At 39.7% G+C, this 21,093-nt stretch overlaps 1 protein-coding gene across 6 annotated transcripts in view; it reads right to left on the bottom strand.

Annotated features, from left to right (window-relative positions):
* Positions 1-5,783: 5,783 nt before the first annotated feature.
* The window catches only part of ATE1 (arginyltransferase 1), a 75,111-nt gene continuing 59,801 nt past the window's right edge, over positions 5,784-21,093 (bottom strand). For 5 of the 6 annotated variants that reach the window (XM_081863735.1, XM_081863738.1, XM_081863734.1 and 2 more), the window contains 2 exons: positions 18,456-18,576; positions 5,784-6,722 (listed from right to left, as the gene is read on the bottom strand). In XM_081863735.1, coding sequence (XP_081719861.1) covers positions 6,544-6,722; positions 18,456-18,576 — 300 coding nt within the window. In that variant the 3' untranslated portion in view covers positions 5,784-6,543. Of the gene's footprint in view, positions 6,723-18,455; positions 18,577-21,093 lie in introns of those variants that run through there. The other variant, XR_014157007.1, reaches the window with a different exon arrangement.

Here is a 21,093-nt window from a genome sequence, read left to right as displayed (position 1 = left end):
TTAATACAGAAGACTGCTACAGTAAAAGTACAACCAATCCAAACAATATTTAATAGTAAAATCACAAAAATGCCCACTAGGCACCCTGGGTGTGTGTTTGTGAGCTGCATTCATGATTTTACCACAGGTGTAGCTCTCCACCAGTCTATCACTTGGAAGATAAACTAACTCACCTCTCTCTCCAACTGCTCCAAACCGATCAACCAAAGGGAGTGTCCTTTTTCTTGTCATACCCCAAATGGGTTCTCTCTCTCTCTCTCTCTTCAAGGCTGCCCCACTGCTGCCAACAACCCACCGACAACAGCCTACAAACAGGCCTCAATCACCCTTCATAACTGGCTACAGCTGTGGCAGATTTCTTGCTCTTCACCATCAGCTGGTGAAAGCTGCTGGCTCCCTCACCAGATGGTGCAGAAAAGGTTTGGGGAGGCTAAGATTGGTATCTACCCCAGCCAGGAACACAACTTTAGGTTTCAAGCTGCCCTCCTCCAGCTTGAAACCATGAGTACTCTGCATGCAAGACAAATCCTATGGAGTGTCTCTGAAGCCATTGGCACAGCCAATCTCATAGTTCAACAAGCCACTTTTAAAACTGAACAGTCACTTGCCTGTGGCCAGTGAGGACCGCTGCAAAGAAAGCTGCATTCACCTATATGCCATTTCTTTGGATCACAACCTTAAGCGTCACAGAAGTGAACCAATAAGCTGAAGACACTAAAACAGCTTACTCAGCACTGTCTTTGTGACTCTTTATTGCATCCATTGTAGCATACAAAAGGCATATTTCATATAAAGTAGAATCATAGAATCATAGAGTTGGAAGAGACCACAAGGGTCATCGAGTCCAACCCCCTGCCAAGCAGGAAACACCATCAGAACACTCCTGACATATGGTTGTCAAGCCTCTGCTTAAAGACCTCCAAAGAAGGAGACTCCACCACACTCCTTGGCAGCAAATTCCACTGTCGAACAGCTCTTACTGTCAGGAAGTTCTTCCTAATGTTTAGGTGAAATCTTCTTTCTTGTAGTTTGGATCCATTGCTCCGTGTCCGCTTCTCTGGAGCAGCAGAAAACAACCTTTCTCCCTCCTCTATGTGACATCCTTTTATATATTTGAACATGGCTATCATATCACCCCTTAACCTCCTCTTCTCCAGGCTCAAGTACTTTTTAAAAACACGACAATTACTTTCAACTCCCGTAGCTTAATATAGTGTAGCGACTGAGCTTCTGCATCAGGATTTGGGATGAAAGCATTCAAAGAGAAGCAGGGGAAAAGGCAGAATTGGAACAGTAAGGACATTGTTGAAATGACAAAAAGCTTATTACCAACGAACTGTATGCGATTTGCAAGCTTTAACATGCCCCCTGGTGGCACACCCACATAGCCTGTTATTTTATTTTATTTTGTCTGATGGAGAAGCACAATTTATGTAAAAGCACCAGGACTGATCATTTTAGGTTTCAGCGCTTTACAAAGTGTTCCGATTGACTTGATTACTACAATAGCATTCCCTTGCAGTTATTGTAGCGTATAGGCTTTCAGGGACACTATGCCTTCAATTAAGTCTGAAGACAACATTTGTGGCTTCCTTACACAGAGGAGCTAGATGGTGTATAAAAATAATTCAAGGAATAGGGTAATCTCTCTCCCACACCCAAAGGATAAGAAGACATTATAAAAACAGAAAGTGTGAAGAATGAGGTATTAAAATCCTCTTTCCAATTAGGAAAAAAAAAATAGTCATAATTCCTTCTTCTGTTCCAATATGTAAATATGCCTCTTTAGAGACAATCTTAATATAAAGGTAAAGGTACCCCTGCCCGTACGGGCCAGTCTTGCCAGACTCTAGGGTTGTGCGCTCATCTCACTCTATAGGCCGGGAGCCAGCGCTGTCCGTAGACACTTCCGGGTCACGTGGCCAGCGTGACGAAGCTGCATCTGGCGAGCCAGCGCAGCACACGGAACGCCGTTTACCTTCCCGCTGGTAAGCGGTCCCCATTTATCTACTTGCCCCAGAGGTGCTTTCTAACTGCTAGGTTGGCAGGCGCTGGGACCAAATGACGGGAGCGCACCCCGCTGCGGGGATTCGAACCGCCGACCATGTGATCGGCAAGACCTAGGCGCTGAGGTTTTACCCACAGCGCCACCCGCGTCCCCTAATCTTAATATACCTTTCCTCTAATTTTAGAAAAAAAATATTTGATTTGTACTGCCAGCACATTCCTGGTCAGAAGCAAGCACCGTTGAGTTAGGACTTACCGTATTTTTTGCTCTATAGGACACACTTTTCCCCTCCAAAAATGAAGGGGAAATGTGTGTGCGTCCTATGGAGCGAATGCAGGCTTTCGCTGAAGCCTGGAGAGCGAGAGGGGTCTCGTTCTCCAGGCTTCAGGCAGCTATCCGCAAGCCTTCGGAGCACTCCGAATGCTTGCGGATAGCAGCCTGAAGCCTGGGGAGCGTAGCGCCAACTGCTGCTGCGCTCCCCGGGCTTCAGGCAGCTATCTGCAAGCCTTCTGAGCACGGTGGGAGTTCCCCCTGGGCTCAGGCTTGCGGAAAGCAGCCTGTTGTCCACAAGCCTTCTGAGCATGGAGGGAGTTCCCCCCGGGCTCCGAAGGCTTGCAGATAGCTGCCTGTTCTGGGGGCTGGGGTCGGGGGAAGCTCGGGCTTCCCTTATCCCAGCCCTGTGGCTAAAAGCCCCGGGAGCGGCGGTGAGGTTGCTCGGGCATCCCCCCATCCCAGCCCCGCAAGCCCCGGGAGGGGCAGTGAGGTTGTGCGCAATCTCACCACCACTCCTGGACCTGTTTGGGTCTAGGAAACAAAAAACAAAGCCGCACGCAGCTTCTCCCGGCTAGAGAGGTTGCGCGTGGCTAAAGAGGAAGCCAAGACTCCCCCCCCCTAAAAACTAGGTGTGCCCTATGGTCCGGTGCGCCCTATAGAGTGAAAAATACGGTCTTCCTCAGTAAATGGGCCTAAGACTACAGCTGCATTTACTTTTGTATGTAGACTCTGAAGTTATTTCAAGTACTTGGTTCTGACTCCATCTCTCTGCATTTCCTTTGTTTTTCTTCCCCTTTGTATATTCAAAAACATCACCCTTCTTGCTGTGTATTATCTGATCTTAGATTGTGAGCTTCAGGGCAGGAAAACAAGTTTAAAATTTTATTGGATGATACCATACCATCGTAGGCACTTTAAAAATAAAATATGAGAGGAAAAGGATGAAAGCAATTATGTAAGGCACTTAATTTAGGGACGAATCTTTTGCCTTAAAACAGGTTCCTGTGCCATAGATGAAGCCCAGAAAATTGAGGTGTATGGAGAACAAAACAAACTCTTTCTAAAAATGTACTGATTCATCAAACATCTTCTTTCTTGAAGACAGTTATTGTCCTAAGGGACAGAAACACATAATTAAAGGAGATTATAGATATTAAGAGTCCTCATACATTCAGAGGAAATGAGGCAAAAATGAAAAATATCAGGAAGACAATTACGCATAGGTTGTATCCATAAATCCTTCAACTAAAGGAAGTCATCATGTAGGCTTAATGAATGCTGTCCTTTTCTGCTTCCATTTTAAATAAATCAGGTATTGTTTACATTAATCCAGAAAACAGCTTGCGATGTCAACATAAACAAAATCCACAACACAATGCAAGGTGAGAAAGCTTAAGAAAGCTTGCACTTCCTATATGATGAAAGACCTATACAACACTATCTCCATAAACTACCCTACATGGGAGAAAATATACATGCTAGGAAGAATGGCAGGGGGCAACCATGTGACGCTGGCAATAACAGATAAAGTGGACTGAGACGACTGCAACAGAGACGTCTGGCTTCATAGTTAAGCTTAGATCTCCATATTTTGGGTCAGAGGGGGCACTTGTTTCATTTACTGCTTATTTTGAATGTCTGAAGCGTTGTGCTCTGTAGTCCAGATTTCATTGTGATTTGTGATGATCCGCTTACAAATCACAGTGTAGGGACCATTCAGATATCCTGCTGAAAGAGCAACTGCATTAAAAAAACGCCTATAAGAACTTATTTAAAAGTTAATTTATCCATCTTCAAGGTCCACAATGCCCTATGGCTAAATGGGTAGGAATGCTTTGGGGGCAGCTTTTGTGAAAGACTGAAGGGTGGTCCGACATTTAACTCAAAGGTCATCAAAATGAAACGGAATTGAGTTTACCCTGAAACCAGACATATGCCACTCAAACAGCTGCCAAACAAGTGTCATTAATGTGTCTACTCCAGAGCTTTCCAAACTTCTCATATTGGTGACACACTTTTTAGACATGCATCATTTTGCGACATAGTAATTCAGTTTTACTAGCAAACCGGAGGTTAAACCCTTTTCTAGCCCCAGGAGGAGCATGGGGAGCGTTCACATGACACACCTACATACTGCAGCTGACACGTGTTGTGACATACAGTTTGGAAAGCTTTGGTCTACTCAATTACACTGGGTTTTAGTGTTTTATAAAGCCTATATAGCCAATCAAATGGTACAGGATGCAAACTGATATATTTATAGATACTTAGTGGCTAGAGAGTTGGACTAGGACCAGGAAGACCAGGGTTCAAACCCTGACTCAAATATAAAGCTCACTAGATGACTTTGTGCCCAACTAAATTAGAGTACAGTGGTACCTCGGGTTAAGTACTTAATTCGTTCCGGAGGTCCATTCTTAACCTGAAACTGTTCTTAACCTGAAGTACCACTTTAGCTAATGGGGCCTCCTGCTGCTGCCGTGCTGCAGGAGAACAATTTCTGTTCTCATCCTGAAGCAAAGTTCCTAACCCGAGGTACTATTTCTGGGTTAGCGGAGTCTGTAACCTGAAGCGTATGTAACCTGAAGCATATGTAACCCAAGGTACCACTGTAGACCCACTGAAATTAATAGATCTAAATTAGACACACCCATTTATTCCAATGGGTTTACCCTGAGTATAACCTAGTTGAATTCAACTTAGTATGCTTTGTTAAAATCTACAAATAGGCAATTCTACCCTGTCAGTTTTTTGATCATGCTCATTAGGCAAAAGTTTAAATATGGAAGTTATAAAAGGGGGGGGGGACATGAAGAGACAACCCATCACATGTACCTTATCACAGTCTTTGAATGTTGTGGGTTTGTTAACACAGTTCTTGGGGTCTGAAGTTTTGACACCTGGAGGGCACGACATTGGCTACCCCCACTCATGCAAACAGTTTTCTGGGAGGAGGAGGAGGTTGATTCCAGTTTCTTCCTCCTTTCTTCAACTGATCTTCACTTTTATTACTCCCAAAGTGGTAACCCCAACAACCTGTTTAGCAAAGCAGATGCTCATTGCAACAAACAGGAATGGCATCTCTGAGTCTGCAAGTCATACCGAGTATTGTTTAATCAGCAACGTAAGTAAATTTCAGATGCACTGCTGAATTCTTATAGTGTGTTCTATCAGACACGGACACAGAAATTGATAAAAGGATTTCTATGAAAATTAGGTTCCCAATCCAATTAAAAGCATATGTTCACATTTACAGCTGTGTACTTTACAATTTTTTAAAAAAGAACAACCTAAGTATGAGTGAGAGCAACAGTGCCGGATATACAACTATAATGGCAGTAGTAGGGACACTTCTGTGTTTTGAAGATAAAAAAAGCATTTTTAATGAGATTATATATATATATATATATATATATATATATATATATATATGGAATTCTAGAATTTTGCAATGAACACAAATAGGCATTACAAATACAAAAAAGTGGGATGTACATCAAGGTACAACATCAACCTGCTGCTTTATTTAAAGTAATCTCTTTGGTAATTTGACCACAAACCTAACCTTGGCTTCAATTCCAATATTTTCCAGAGTAACAATTTAATTACAAAAACCAAACCTCCATGTTTCTTGGTATTTAAAGACTACTACACATTCTTTAAAGCAAAAATTAAAAATTGCAGTGACTCTCTAAAGCTACAGTGCATAGGTTTACGTTAGATGGCTTTGTATGTCATATAGTACAGATTATATAAAGTCCACAAGCCAGAATAAACTGGGTTTTGCTATTGGATTCACTGGGACAGAAACAGGCTTAATTCCAAGCACCATAGTTTAACTGTGTTCTGGAACAGAGTAGCATGCAGCTGCACATTTTAGCCTCCCATTTGTAGAACTTACACACATTTCACCATAGCTTTGATACATGTCAGCACCCAAGTGACTTCAAATATTCTCCCTAAGAGGAAACTACAAAGACCTACAGGAAAAATTGTGTTCAGACCATTTATGTACTTCACACCATGCACACTTTTCAGAATGCAAGGAAGGGATCATGATAGCAAAATAAAACAAAGGGCCTTTATATTCTGCCAGACCCTTGGCAGAAAGGTGAAAAAAATGGTATTTTCTTTTAAGATAAGCCAGTGTATTCATTCATATAAAGTGCCTCCATTTTCAATAGGCATATCAACACAAGGGCATACAATAGGCAGTTGTGCAATAAGATACAGTGCTGGAGAACACCTCAAGAACTGACACCTCAGCTTCTGAAGAGTAACATTCGCTCTGCACATGCCTGCCCCACTAGAGTTGCATATTGTCGAACACTTTCTTCATCGCTTGGCCCCTTCCTCCTCCTCTTGTACACACTGTAACGCATGGCTGTTCTCTTATGCAGAATACGAACCTGACCCAATTCCTTCACATTCCCTTCATCAACTGTAAGAAAAGAAATATGGGTGTATTAATGCAGCAGCCAGATGAACAGGAAGCATTTGTTGACAAATGAAAATATCAAAATGCACAAGACCTTATATTTAGATACTGATATGGTGATACAAGACAACAGTGTTGTTTTTAGAAAGCGTATCATTAGGTGAACATTTAAAGGAACCGACCAAGTTCCACTTGAAGATGAAAGAGGTGTGTGGATTTTGGTTGCTCTTCAGAAATCAAGAATGAATGTCATCAGTTGAGTTATCACACCAGGATCCCTACAAAATACACCTCAGGTTCCTCTGCCTATCCAAGTTTTGTGCATGTACAAGAATCCAGATACCAGAGAGAATCTACTTGTTCACTGTTCCTACCAAGCAGCAGGCAAACTATGTGAGATTTAAATGGCTGATGGAAATTAAAATCAGTTTTCATATGCAAGTCATCCAAAATCACTTTTGTTTTTGTTTTAAATTTGCCATATTTGGCATCTGGCTGAGATGGTCTGGGGAAGAATATATGGCTGCTACAATACTACATGATCTTTGTGAATTCCTTCAAAACTACAATAGAAAAGATTTATTGTTATAAGCTTATGGTACACAGGAAGACCTCAGAGTCACAAAAATGTCTACTCTAAATGCATTACATGTCTGAAAAATAAGCTCACCTGGAGTGTTGTCTACATGCTGTTTCCAGGACACATAAAAACTTAACATTTAAAGCCAGCATTATTTTAACGTTGGTCGAAAACCTACACTAGGGTCACAGCATTTTAACTGAAGTAACTCTTTTGCCCCCTCCAAAAAGGAACTAATTCTGTTCCAGATCCAGGTAGGTAGCTGTGTTGGTCTGACACAGTCGAAATAAAAAATTTTAAAAATTGTCCAGTAGCACCTTCGAGACCAACTAAGTTTGTTCTCGGTATAAGCTTTCATGTGTATGCACACTTCTTCAGATACACTGAAACAGAAGTCACCAGACCCTTATATATAGGTGAAGGGTGGGGTGGGGTTTTTCTCAGAAGGGTAGTAGCAGATGGATGATTGACTCAATGGATATGGTAAACCTGTTGACAACTGTTAATGACTGCAATTAGTCCTACAGGAAAAAACAAGGGATAGTGTGCAGATGACCAAAAAAAGCTTTAGCACATGGGTAGGCAAACTATGGAAGCCGCCCAGAGTGGCTGGGGAGGCCCAGCCAGATGGGCGGGGTATAAATAATAAATTATTATTATTATTATTATTATTATTATTATTATTATTATTATTATTAGGCCCAGAGCCGGATCCGGACCAATCGCCTTCTAAATCCGGCCCATGGACGATCCAGGAATCAGTGTGTTTTTACATGAGTAGAATGTGTCCTTTTATTTAAAATGCATCTCTGGGTTATTTGTGGGGCATAGGAATTTGTTCATCCCCCCCCCCCCCCAATATAGTCCGGCCTCCCACAAGGTCTGAGGGACATGTTTGCTGAAAATGTTTGCTGACCCCTGCTTTAGCATGTGAAATGAGACATTTCTTGCTAAAGCTGATTACATAGAATGACCAAGTAGCTCAGGCATGTAAGTTACCATGCGATAATTTTCCCAGTGGTGGAAATGGCTCCATTATTGTGTGGTAAAAGCTCTGACATTAGCACAAAGCTGCATCTGTCAGTATGAAGAGTTCACATTTTTAAAAATGCCGACATCACCTATTCCTTCATCAACACCTGAAGATAGTTTCTGCTTATGATCATTTTCACACTATCTGCTTCAGTGTTGATACCTATATGTTAAACACTGCATCACTGACCAATATCTATTCATTTTGTCTAGAGACACCATGCTCCAATTCACTTCTTCATTAAAAATGGCTGGCACTTGCTTCACATACAACTGAAGTCGCAAATGCTGATTTGTCTTGTTCATAGCTTTCTGAAATCCATTAAGCCTTCTGAAGTGTAGCCAATATTTCTCCAGTGCTCTGTCAGGGTTTTACTTTTTCTGTTCTTCTGCTTCCGGTTCTACACTCTCATTGGTGACATTTGCAAAGGAAAACACGTTCAGGTTCAGCTCCAGAATAGGACATAAACATAAAGTGAGTTTTTAACTTCTTAAAAGGAAACGGAAGACTTATATTTACAACACCTTCAGGCAAAATATTAGTTGTAACCTGAACAGTTCTGGCGCCAACCTGCATCTTTAAACAAACACCCACACGGAGACTTTATTTCAGGACTGCTCATTACTTTTAAATCTAATTCGTTTTATTGAACCCTGAAACCTGATACTGGAGGGACATTCCTTTCTGCCTTACATTGCTCCTGGACTCAGAGTTTATTTCCTGAAGTGGATGCTGCTGTACATCTACCTTGTTTTACTTGCCTACGTTCTCCATGGCTGGCTTCAGTTCTGTGCCACTAGTTGAACATGGAAGGTATGCACACATTTCCTTCTCGAAGCAAGATATAAATCATGCCTCTGCTGGAATGAGAACCATCTTAGCTATAGTATAAATAAACATAATAAGCATAATAAACTATCAAACTGGGATTTTTCCTTCGCCAGCCAAATCACAGTTTTGTCTCTATTCGGATTCTGGGCATAACTCTGCAAATAAATGAAGCCTCTAAAATCTTCTGCAGAGTTTTTTTTGTGATTGATCTTTGACAGGTGGGCAGGAACCTCGTAATGATGTCAGGTGATTGACACCTGTTAAAAGTTCAAAGACATGTTTTTGGTGCCAATGAGCTGATAGGCACTGGAAGCAAGCCTTCAAAGGAGCTCCCTGTTAACTGTGATCAGCACCTATAGGCAGTCTGTTTGGAGAAAGCTTGTTTGATTCAAACTGAAATGCTCCACATGGAAAAAAAAATCCCATCTGCAGACATCCTGAAATGGAAACATATCCCAACTTAAATGGATACTTACACGGAACTTAAAGGGTTTAGTGCTAACACTTAAAGCATACTGGATTTTTAGCACACTTTGTGTGTTAATTGATTACTAGTGGCAGGATGTATGCGTTATCAACAACTGTTTTTTGTGCATGGCCACTACTGGTGCTGGAGTGGATGGTGCACAAAAGCTGAAGCCAAAATAAAGGCTAAATGTGTTATTTTTTTTAAGGTGCCACAAGACACTATTGTTTCTTCATGGTGTTGAATGTTAAGCACCAGTCTCAGCTTGCTTGCTATTTTATGCTTTTTGGTTGGTCCTAAAAGTTAAAATTCCTGCCAACCTAGCAGTTCGAAAGCACATCAAAGTGCAAGTAGATAAATAGGTACCGCTCTGGCGGGAAGGTAAACGGCCTTTCTGTGTGCTGCTCTGGTTCGCCAGAAGCGGCTTAGTCATGCTGGCCACATGACCTGGAAGCTTGGCCAATAAAGCGAGATGAGCGCCGCAACCCCAGAGTCGGTCACGACTGGACCTAATGGTCAGGGGTCCCTTTACCTTTACCTAAAAGTTAAAATATGCTTTTCATGTGTGTGTGAGCGCGCACACATGTGTGTTTCCACAAATCCAGTTCAGTACTTAAAAGGGTAAGTAATAAATTGATTAGGAAACTTTGAGATAGTTTTCTAGCTCCAGTCTTTTATGATTCTACTCCACATAAATGTAAATTTAGGAATAAACTTTGTGATCAAAACTCTGCTATAAAAAACTACTTATCAAAGTATGATTTATGCTGTCTCTCAAAAAGAGCCTTTACAGTGTAGCTTTTAGTCAACACTAAAGCAATCTCAGATACTCTTTGTAAAAACTTAAAAGATGTAAGTAAGTACCTCTGTCACCACAATAGCACAAGTAATTTACTCAGTTTGAAGCTGGCTAATGTTCCTGTGCCAAAAGTCAATCACAGGAGAAAAGCATTCACTTTATTCATTTTAACCCTTAAAGTAGGGTGGCTTTGACTGGATTAAAGAAAGCATAAAAACCAAACAGGATCTGCTGCTGTTTAAAGAAGACAAAGTATGACATAAGAGCAAGATACGTCTTTCAACTGAACAAGAATTAAACCAACATTTCTATTCTATTTTACCAAGATCAATATTAAAAATTTGCATCTCCTGCTCTTCTAAGAACACATACACGAGGCATGATAGTAAATATATGAAATATTTTATAATACAGGTCATAACGTAAGAACTAGTTGTCAATCAAATATATGTCACCATTTTGAAAGTGATCTCACAACTGATATGGAGAGAGGTCTGCTACATGTGTACTATTCCGAAGACATGGCCTGCTTCCTTCTGAAGCTGCATATCAATTATTCTCAGTTGGCAAATGTATTACATTGTCTTTCTTTCAGATAAACATATGAGAAGAGGCTGTTCTCCAAAATATTAAGATTTTAATTTTTGAAACCAAAAGGCTTCTAGTTCCTATACAACAATACGAAGTAGAATAAAAGATATGACTTAATTCAAGCCTAAATAGCACTTGCTATTAGGCTATTTGCTATTAGACTGGCCAAATGAACACTCATTATATGACATAATTACTTTCTCCTAGGAAACTTTATTGACTCAGGACAGGAAACCCTGGGATGTTCCTGCTTTAGCAGAATCCAGAAACTGTGGCGTGTTCCTGCTCTGACTGCCTAAGAAGCTTTCCTGCAACCTTACAGTGGATTTAGCTCAACGAAGTCAAGCTTACAATACCTCTTTATTTTCTCTTCCTATTCTTTCAGCTGCTCAGGTTCCCTGATCTGTAGTGACTTTGTATTATTACTGCAAATTAAAACTGTGCCTGGGAAGCCAAAAACAATTGGTTGATAAACAACTTTGACTTCCCATCCCTATTACTTTTGACTTGGTCATATTTGCTCTGGCTTTCCCAGCCAGGGATGGCTGAAGCTATTTTGCTACTGTTGTAAGAAATGGCTGGTGGGAAGTCTGTAGCTTGGTCGGGCCCTCTCCTTAACCATGTCCTTGGCAAAGCAATGTTAACTAGCTACCCCTATAAAAGACACAAATGCACCACAGCAAGTGCCCAGAAGTCGTTCTTCTGTCAGCAGAGGGTAGCCTGTTACCGAGTCCCAAGCTGTTCTGTCCCATGTATAAATACTTATCCTCCAACCCCAGAAGTCACTGCCTCAATGCAGCATCTCATAAGACTGTGTCATAACTGTTAAACCCTTTAGCACCGTGAACCTTGTTCTTCAGAAAACCACTCAGTTTCATCCTCTCTCGCTCTCCTTTCTCTTTCAAGGTGTAGAAATTAATTTTGTATCATTCAAGTTGTGTTTCCAGACAGAGTCCCAGAATTTTATTTCCCTCACGTTTGATTTCATGGCCTTTAATACCAAATCACTCTCTCCTTGCCCTTACAAAAAATTTAAAAGCAAGAGGGCTTCCATGCTCCCTAGTGCTGCTGGATTCAATTATGCTGTGGTCAGTGGTGCTTAGTGGTTTGTCGTAAGTTCTATGGGCAGTTTTTACTATTAATATAAGCAGCGGGCCTTTCATCCGTGCACTCCAAAATAGGTGCGCCAAGGAAAGGGAAGTTATATCTGAAAAAAATATCAAGAGCACTTAAAAATCAGGTATTTAAAAAGGGGAATCAAGTACATATGGATAAATCAAATCACTCTGGTTCAAAATGTTATAGCTGGTCTATAATTAATGCAACCAAACCAACAAACCAATGCTGCACTCAGCCAAACATAGAAAGAAATAGCAGACCTTTCCTAAAACACAATATGCATCACAGGGACACTTCTAACATTCTATACTTCTACAAGAATCCTTTAGAATTATCCCCAAGCAGGCATAAACGTTAGAAGTATTAGGTTGAAATCAGTCATCTTTCTTTTTTTTTTTTTTATAAATATTTATTAAAGTTTTTAAATATAAATGCACAAATAATAAACAGTCTTACTTCTATCACAGACATAATTTCATCACTTCTTTGGACTTCCTCACGTCTCCCGCTCCCATTTACATCGTTAAAAGTTTTTTCCAAACAAATTATCAACTTGTTTACAATCTCATGTCCACTCATTCAAATATAATCTAGCACTTCTTCCAAAAAATTTTGCTTCCGGAAGTGGCAGAAAGATATATCCAGATTTGTCTGGCAGGGCAAAAAGCCCAGAATTAAGTTTAAGATATTAACAGATGCGAAAGAAAGAGGGGGCTTTGCCCTGCCAGACTTAAAGTTGTATTATGAAGCCGCAGCTTTTTGCTGGCTAAAAGACTGGCTACTTCTCGAAGACACTGACGTGTTGGACTTGGAAGGTTTTAACAATGCTTTTGGTTGGCATGCATACCTATGGTATGACAAAGTTAAGATCAATAAGGCCTTTAAGAACCATATTGTCAGGAAAGCAGTGTTTAATGTCTGGACAAAATACAAAGACTTACTGGAAAATAAAACTCCAAGGTGGCTCTCACCTCTGGAGGCTAAGGCCCTAAAAAGACCCAATATGGAGGCTAAATGGCCAAAATATTGGGAAATATTAGAAAAAGATGGAGACAATTGGAAATTGCAGAGTTTAGAGAAAATGAAGGATAAGGTGCGAGACTGGTTACATTATGCTCAGATTAAAGAAGTTTTTAAAAATGATAAAAAGTTAGGGTTCCAGGTGGAGAAATCGAAGTTAGAAACTGAATTGTTAGAACCAAAGACTAAGGTATTATCTAGAATGTATAACTTGCTGTTAAAATGGAATACACAAGACGAAATGGTCAAATCGGTTATGATAAAATGGGCACAGGACATTGGGCATAACATTATGTTTGAGGACTGGGAAAGGTTGTGGACCACTGGGCTGAACTTCACCGCATGTAATGCTCTGAAGGAAAATGTAATGAAAATGATATATAGATGGTACATGACCCCAGTTAAACTTGCCAAAATATACCATTCGTCTGATAATAAATGTTGGAAATGTAAAGAAAACGAAGGAACATTCTTTCACCTCTGGTGGACATGCCCTAAGGTGAAGGTCTTCTGGGAAATGATATATAATGAGCTGAAAAAGGTATTTAAGTATACCTTCACTAAGAAACCAGAGGCCTTCCTTCTGGGTATTGTCGGCCAGAAGGTGTTAAAGAAGGACCGAACATTCTTTATGTATGCAACAACGGCAGCAAGGATACTCATCGCAAAAAACTGGAAAACTCAAGATCTACCCACACTGGAAGAGTGGCAGATGCAACTGATGGACTATATGCAACTGGCCGAGATGACAGGCAGAATCCGTAACCTGGGAGAAGAGAAGATGGAGGAAGACTGGGAGAAATTCAAGAAGTATCTACAAAAACATTGTAATTTGGTTGAATGCTAAGAAGGATGCTAGATTATAAAAAACTGGCCACCACTAAATTAGATTTGAAATTTGATGATAAGTGAGACTAAAGAAAATATAAAATTTTTTGGAAGAAATCAGTCATCTTTCATCCCAGTGGAATGTGCAGCTCTGTAATTTTAAAGTGATCTTTAGACCTTTCCACTGTTGCTTCCTCAGAAATGCTTTTGGAGCGATTCCTGAGAAAGCATACACATTGAAGACATTACACTGATGTTTATTTCCATGTGATATTTTTCCAAGATCTAGAAAGAGAAGATGGTAGGAATTTGAGGTCTTATGAAGTTACAACCACCTTACACCCCTCGCCACCACCCAAATTTCATTTATAGGAGAGCTGATTTTAGCAGGATTTAACATTTGTGCTTGAAGAACAAACAGGTTCAGATAATGGTGTTCTCTTCTCTCTAGTAAATGCAGCGTAACTAGAATTATTTAACAAGGTCAGTGATTCAAAATTTCATCTACCTATTAGCATTTTCCTTCTCATGCTAGAAGTGGAGTTGACAAATTTGTTTGGATACAGTTCATTAGCACTATCTCTACTGTTTAAACATACTTTATGATCAAGGATCATGCTGGATTATGAACTTCAGTTGCCTTCAAGTGTTTATAAAGTTAATTAAAAACAGATGCAAGTTCCAAAATGTAATAAGCTGAAGCAGTTGCTGGGAATAATCAATGCAGTTTACCCCTCCCCCTCTGAAAAATGTGGAGCAAGAACCTTACAAACTCTGCCATGGTAACTATGGGAAAATAAATGTATTTCATAGCTTTTGTTTCTTTAATCAAAGGCTTGCTCTCCCCACCCACTCCTTACAAGGAAACTGCTAATACGTACTAAAGTTATGTGTGTAAAATATCTTCAGTATCAGAAAAAAAGTTCTTACTTAGAACTGATGTATTCTTTAGTCACTAGGGTTACAATCAGGCTGCATTAAAAACATGTATGCTTTGCTGCTAACTTAACAAGTACTGAGATGCATCTCTGGGTGAACACAATGCATTGCTGTTGTTTAGTCGTTTAGTCATGTCCGACTCTTCGTGGCCCCATGGACCAGAGCACGCCAGGCACTCCTGTCTTCCACTGCCTCCCGCAGTTTGGTCAAACTCATGCTGGTAGCTTCGAGAACACTGTCCAACCATCTTGTCCCATGTCGTCCCCTTCTCCTTGTGCCCTCCATCTTTCCCAACATCAGGGTCTTTCCCATTATTATTCATTATTATTATTAGCTATGTAATCTCACTCTCAACTGCCTAATAACTTGGACTTTCTGGAGTGGGGGAAGGAAAGAAAGAACACATATTACAAAGGCACATCTAGGAAATCATAACAAAATAGAAATTTCTCATAAACCTATAGAATAGTTTATTCTCTGGAACTTATTGAACAATCTGTGGCCCATGCTTTAAAACTTTGTATGACAGCTACATGGCTACTGGCGTGCTGTTTTTGTTGTGATTGTCTGTATGTTCTTAATAGAGACATTATATTAATACATAGTTCTAATTCTATTAATGTTTAATTGTTTTTAATTATTGTTTTCCCCCTCCATTTTGTTCCTAACTATCTCTACTTTATCTCTTCTCATTTGAACAACCCTAAGATTAAGATCACCAAATGGGACTTTGCTTCAAGTTCGAACTTACGGAGAAGCCAGATTGGGCTTTGACAAGAAAAAGGGAATTTTTTGTTGTAGTTGCAGAGATTTGGAACATTCTTTCATGGCTTGTTTATTTATTAATGCAGCTAATGACCTGACAATGCAGAAACAAGTAAACAACATTTTTTGGAAACAGCAAGACAGACACGCAAGAAAGGAGTACACAGTATTTTCTCAGTTTTCATAAAAGCCAACACAACCCAAGAGAAAAAGTTACACTAGAACTGAGGTCTCAAAGTCTCACATCTACCATGATCTTATTGGGCTCACTGAAAGCTCTAGTCTTTTTCAAATATAGAAGTGTTTGTACACGTCACACTCTCTATGGAATAGCGATTAGTCTGCTTCACCTTAGCTTAGGAGGCCGTGTTGCCTTAGAGGAAATAGATTAATCTAGTTCAACTATCTTTGTTCATTAAACTCTCTCAAATTTATTGGTAGGAATCAGCCACTATCAATTTTCTATTTTGGGAACTTGCACAGAAAGAATGGTCCACCTACACAACACAAAGGAATCAGGGACACCCAACTCTTGAATGTCCCTGAATTTTATTTATTTATTTTGCGCATCTGGCGCATCATAACCTTTATATTATCCTTACAAGGAGAGTAATTTCAACTGCATGATGAACCTTCACAGCAGAAACACACAACACCAGCATAAAGACGCTTCAACAAAAATTGGTCTGACATGGTCAGGATTATGCTGTAAGTATGGTTGCTTTGTATATCGGCAACACCAGAACACTTTCAGTAATCTCACTTCTGAGTAACTGTTTCCCTTCCTTTGAGATTCACTTTTTCTCCCTAATACTCTTTAGTTAGTAGTTTAAAATATGTTTTCTAAATTTTGGGGTTGAGAAGCTTAAATCCATTAAAGGAATGGGATATTCATCAGTTGTAACTATAATGAAAGAAAATCAATCGTATGTTAAAAATACATTAATATTACATAATAAAACAAAGCAGCAGTCGATAGGCCTGGGCAACCACAAAATGAATGAATGCAATCAACTGGTATCCAGTTATTTATTTCGTTTCATTTATGAAATGTTTCCAAGAAACATCTCAAAGCAATAACAGTCAGCAAAGGCCTGAATAAATAACTGAGTTTTTAGAAAGCACCAAAACGACATCAGAGTTGGCTGCAATTATGAACTATTACAGTATGATACCTACAGGTCTTGTTATGGAAAGTCATTTCATGTGAAACAGAGCATACCATTGTCTGTCTAGCCCGATGTTTATACTCACTGTATTTTAATTAAAGGACTTATTTTACTGACAACTGTAAGGAAGTGTTCTGCAGGAAACCGGCCCTGGAATGGAGCACTGCTTCCTTCAAGAAAGCAGCTACCCAAACCTCAAATGACTGTAGCTCACAGCAGGCCTTCTGCTGTTCAGCATGTAGCTATGTTTTAATTTCCTTAAACCACAGGACATAAGTCTGAATTCAGATCGTGTCTGGGTTGATGTACTCAGGATAGACAAAGATGCAGATTTTTATAGTTTATCATTTCATAGTGGCATACATACAAGACTTAAGATTCTTTACCTAATGTTGTTGCCTCCCTTCTTATATTATAATGCTGCCATCTTGGGCACCAGTTTACCCATACTCCCAGTTTTTTTCAAGCACATCTATTAAAACAGCACAACTTTTCTTCTCTTTCTTAGGCAAGGGCAACTTGAAACATTGCCTACCTTGAACCCGTTCACTTCATTTTTCAATTTGTAATACCTTTCAAGCTTCTCTCTCAAGTTCTGTAATGCTATGTCAAAAAGTGTTTCACTTCATAACAGATCCAGATTTTACATATCAATTGAAGCATGATAGGAGCTCACTATACATGGTGTCACTCAACCCAGATTTCATGATAAACACCACTTTGGTTTGACGGCAGGAAGTGTAGCATATTCATATTTTTCTGGATAATGTTATTCAGAGTCAAACTTGTGTTTTCATGTTTGCATTATTTTTTTATTTGTTTTTACACCAAAATAATATAGAACACAGTACCATGATTGACACAGGTTTTGTCTGAAGAACAGTCTCTAAGACGACATCAAAACAACAAACCAAGAGCACATTTTAGGGTGCAAGTATGGCCTTTCATAGCCATCACTACACGTTAGGTGGTATTGTACAGAAAATACCATGAGATTGTTCAAATATTCATCGGGAACAGTGCAATGGTGGCAGGGAAGAAGCATATTTCACACACAAAAATCCCCATTGTGTAGAGGCTCCATTAATGCAAACTGGGGCATAAAAATGCATCCAAAGTCCGTTTACATTGAAAAGTCAGCTTATTTGTGTGTTTTCTGTGGGGGTGGGGATTCTCTACTACTATACTTTCTGAATGCTGGTCTCTGGTGAATGTGTGAAATGGAGCACTTAAAGTGTGCTGGATGACTTAAAAGGGACTACTTATACACTAGCTAGTAACTAAATGGACTCTACGAGTGGGAATTAGCCAATTAAAATTACTGAATAAATGAATACATGGAAGATGCTAACAATGTCACTTTAGCCATGGGACACAATGTACATTCAAATGTTTAGCATTTATAGCAGGCATGGCCAACCTTGGCCCTCCAGATGTTTTGGGACTACAACTCCAATCATCCCTAGCTAACAGGACCAGTGGTCAGGGATGATGGGAGTTGTAGTCCCAAAACATCTGGAGGGCCAAGGTTGGGGATGCCTGATTTATAGTCTAATATCTTACAGTATATGCAAAGAATGTAAATTATATACGTACCTGCTTTTAAGTCTTGATTGAAGCGACAATATTTTGAATGCTCAAGAGAAGGCAGACACTGTTCAGTAGGTACCCAGATATATGTCTCTGGACACAACAAGTCAGATGGTCTGTACTGGCCCTAGGAGAAAAAGGAGAAGAAGTAAGTGGTATGTTATTAAAAACCAAAAATCAAAAATCAAAACGGAACTCCAAATGTTTTTAGGTCCAGAATAAAGTTTATCGTTAGCAATAGAAAATTCTAAACAAAATAATCCATCCAAAAAAACAGAGATGGACACACTATTTCTCAAACATGTTTGTTCAGCTTTGGTGGTTGAGATCTCTTCACACTCTTTTATCTTTTACAATTAACATTTTAGCTCTATTATTAATTTAATCAATCAGTGGCATTTTTTCTCTTTTCCTGAATGAATACAACCATTGATACACAATGCACATTAAAATCAACTTGTCTGACTGCTTAATCTTTTTGAGCACCTAGCTCAATAACCCTTCAAACAGAATAATCTGATGTACTGCTAACTGAAATGTAATTTGAGAACGGGGCAGATTGGGCTCTTCAACCTGGGAAGGGAGCTCATCTAGGTGAAGGAAAACTCTCATCCTAAAACCTTTGCTGCCTTGTGGGATATCTTCAGGAAAAGTAAATGCCAAGAAGTTAAGCCCTATACAAATCCGGAGAGGAGTCACTAAGGTAGTTGGATGGTGCTTTGTATACCTCCTTCCAGCAACTCCTGCAACCAACCTGGTGTCACCGTAGCATTCTTTCTTTTGGACTACATCAGTGAGGCCAGCAGAGGCAGGCCTTGTCGTCTGGGTGGCCCAGGACCTCCATACACACTGCCCAGGCTTAAGCCCCAGAGAAGTTATTTTGTTGCTGCTACTGCAGCGGTTTGACTTCATCCCCGGAGAACCACTCCATTGTCTCTCGAGACAGATGGATGCCAACAATTTGAGAATGAACAAATAAGTCTCAATGTACTTCACCTAGCTTAATTTGTAACTAGTTGATTTGTAGCTGAAAGGACTAGGAATAGAAACAAAAGTTATTTTAGAAAGACAAAGTCAGAGGGATCTTGGGACACTTGTATTACAATAAAAATATCTAACAAATATGCAATGCTTTTTAACGTAAAGGGGGGGGGTAACTGTCTGGCCGCATTTAGATTACTTCCAGAATCATCGAAACTGGTTTTCTTACTTACATATTAACAATGTGCAGCTTAACCACTTATTTAAAGTTACAGCTTCTAGACATATTGCTCCCTGCCTTCAATATGGGCATTACCTTTGTGCATGAATATACTATTTCTACAAAGGGTGCATGATTGCCTCAAATCATGAGTTTGCCACACACCTCACCACTTCAGAGTTATAGTAAGCATCCTGAAAATTATTCGCGGAGTTGCAATTTGTGAAGAACCCTTATTTTGTACTGCAGTCAGGTTAGCCACCCAAATCTAGAGAAGCTGAATAGTGTACAAATAAAATGTCTGTATGATGACCAATTTATACAGGGAATGTGAAAGGCTGTTTTTTAAAGATAAGAAAGAAAGAAAGAAAGAAAGAAAGAAAGAAAGAATATTGAACCTTCCAAAAAATACATGGATTGCTGCCCCAGTGCTATGTACAAGTACTCTGAAACAATACACAGACTCCTGGCTCTTGTTAAAGCTCTGTGGATAAAGCTGAGTAAATTTAATAGAAATGTGGCTTTTTAAAAGAATGACGACTCAACAAAAAATAAATATTGAAGAAGCTGTAATAGTTATGCAACTTCCAAAACATCAGGGTTTTTACTGCATTAAATATCACAAACAAATCTTGTTTACTTTCTTCTCCAGGTTAACACTTTACTATTTTCTTGCAGAACTGGATAATTCCACATAGATGCAAAAAGATATTAAGCAATAATCTCACATATGACATGTGGGTAGAAAAAAATTAGACCCCCCCCCAAGTGGATATAACATACTCAAGTTCTGACATATTAAAGTCCTTTTAACAGTTCTTAATGTCATATTACACACAAACGCACACAGAGTGATAACTATTGAATCATATTCCCTGCTCTTTTATCCTGCTACGGAGAACTCTGTTTTTGTTAAGGCAGCCTTCCCAAAACCTGGTCCCCAGATGTTGTTGAGAGCACAAACCTCACCATCCCTGATTATTGGTCACGCTTACTGTGGATGGTGAGAGTTGTAGTTCAACAGCATCTGGGGATTCAAAGTTGAGAAAGGCTTGTTTAAGGTATAAAAATGTGCTTTCCGCTGAATTTAAGTGACCAGTGGCAACTTTACCTACTGGTCACTTCACATGCAACATAAATCATGGTTTGGCGTCATGCGAATGAGTTGCAGCATTCTTTGGAAAACACCCCCTTCTCCTTCAACACGGCCACAAGGAGGAGTTCTGCTTTTTATTAATTGCAGCTTGGCAATGCAAACAGGATAATCTTGTGGAATGGTTTGTTGAAACTAACCAACTTCAAACCACGGGTTATGAAACCTTCGCCTTGTTTCAGAAAAATCAAGTTATACATGAAAGTACTGTACTTCTAACAAAATTAAATTTCATTATTGCATATAAACAATGTTCCCTACACCACAGGTAAAGGCTTAAGCTTTTGAAC

The sequence above is a fragment of the Podarcis erhardii genome (genome assembly GCF_964252035.2).
Source record: "Podarcis erhardii genome assembly, chromosome: 5".
Taxonomy (NCBI): Eukaryota; Metazoa; Chordata; class Lepidosauria; order Squamata; family Lacertidae; genus Podarcis; species Podarcis erhardii.
This window is presented reverse-complemented; position numbering and strand designations above follow the sequence as displayed.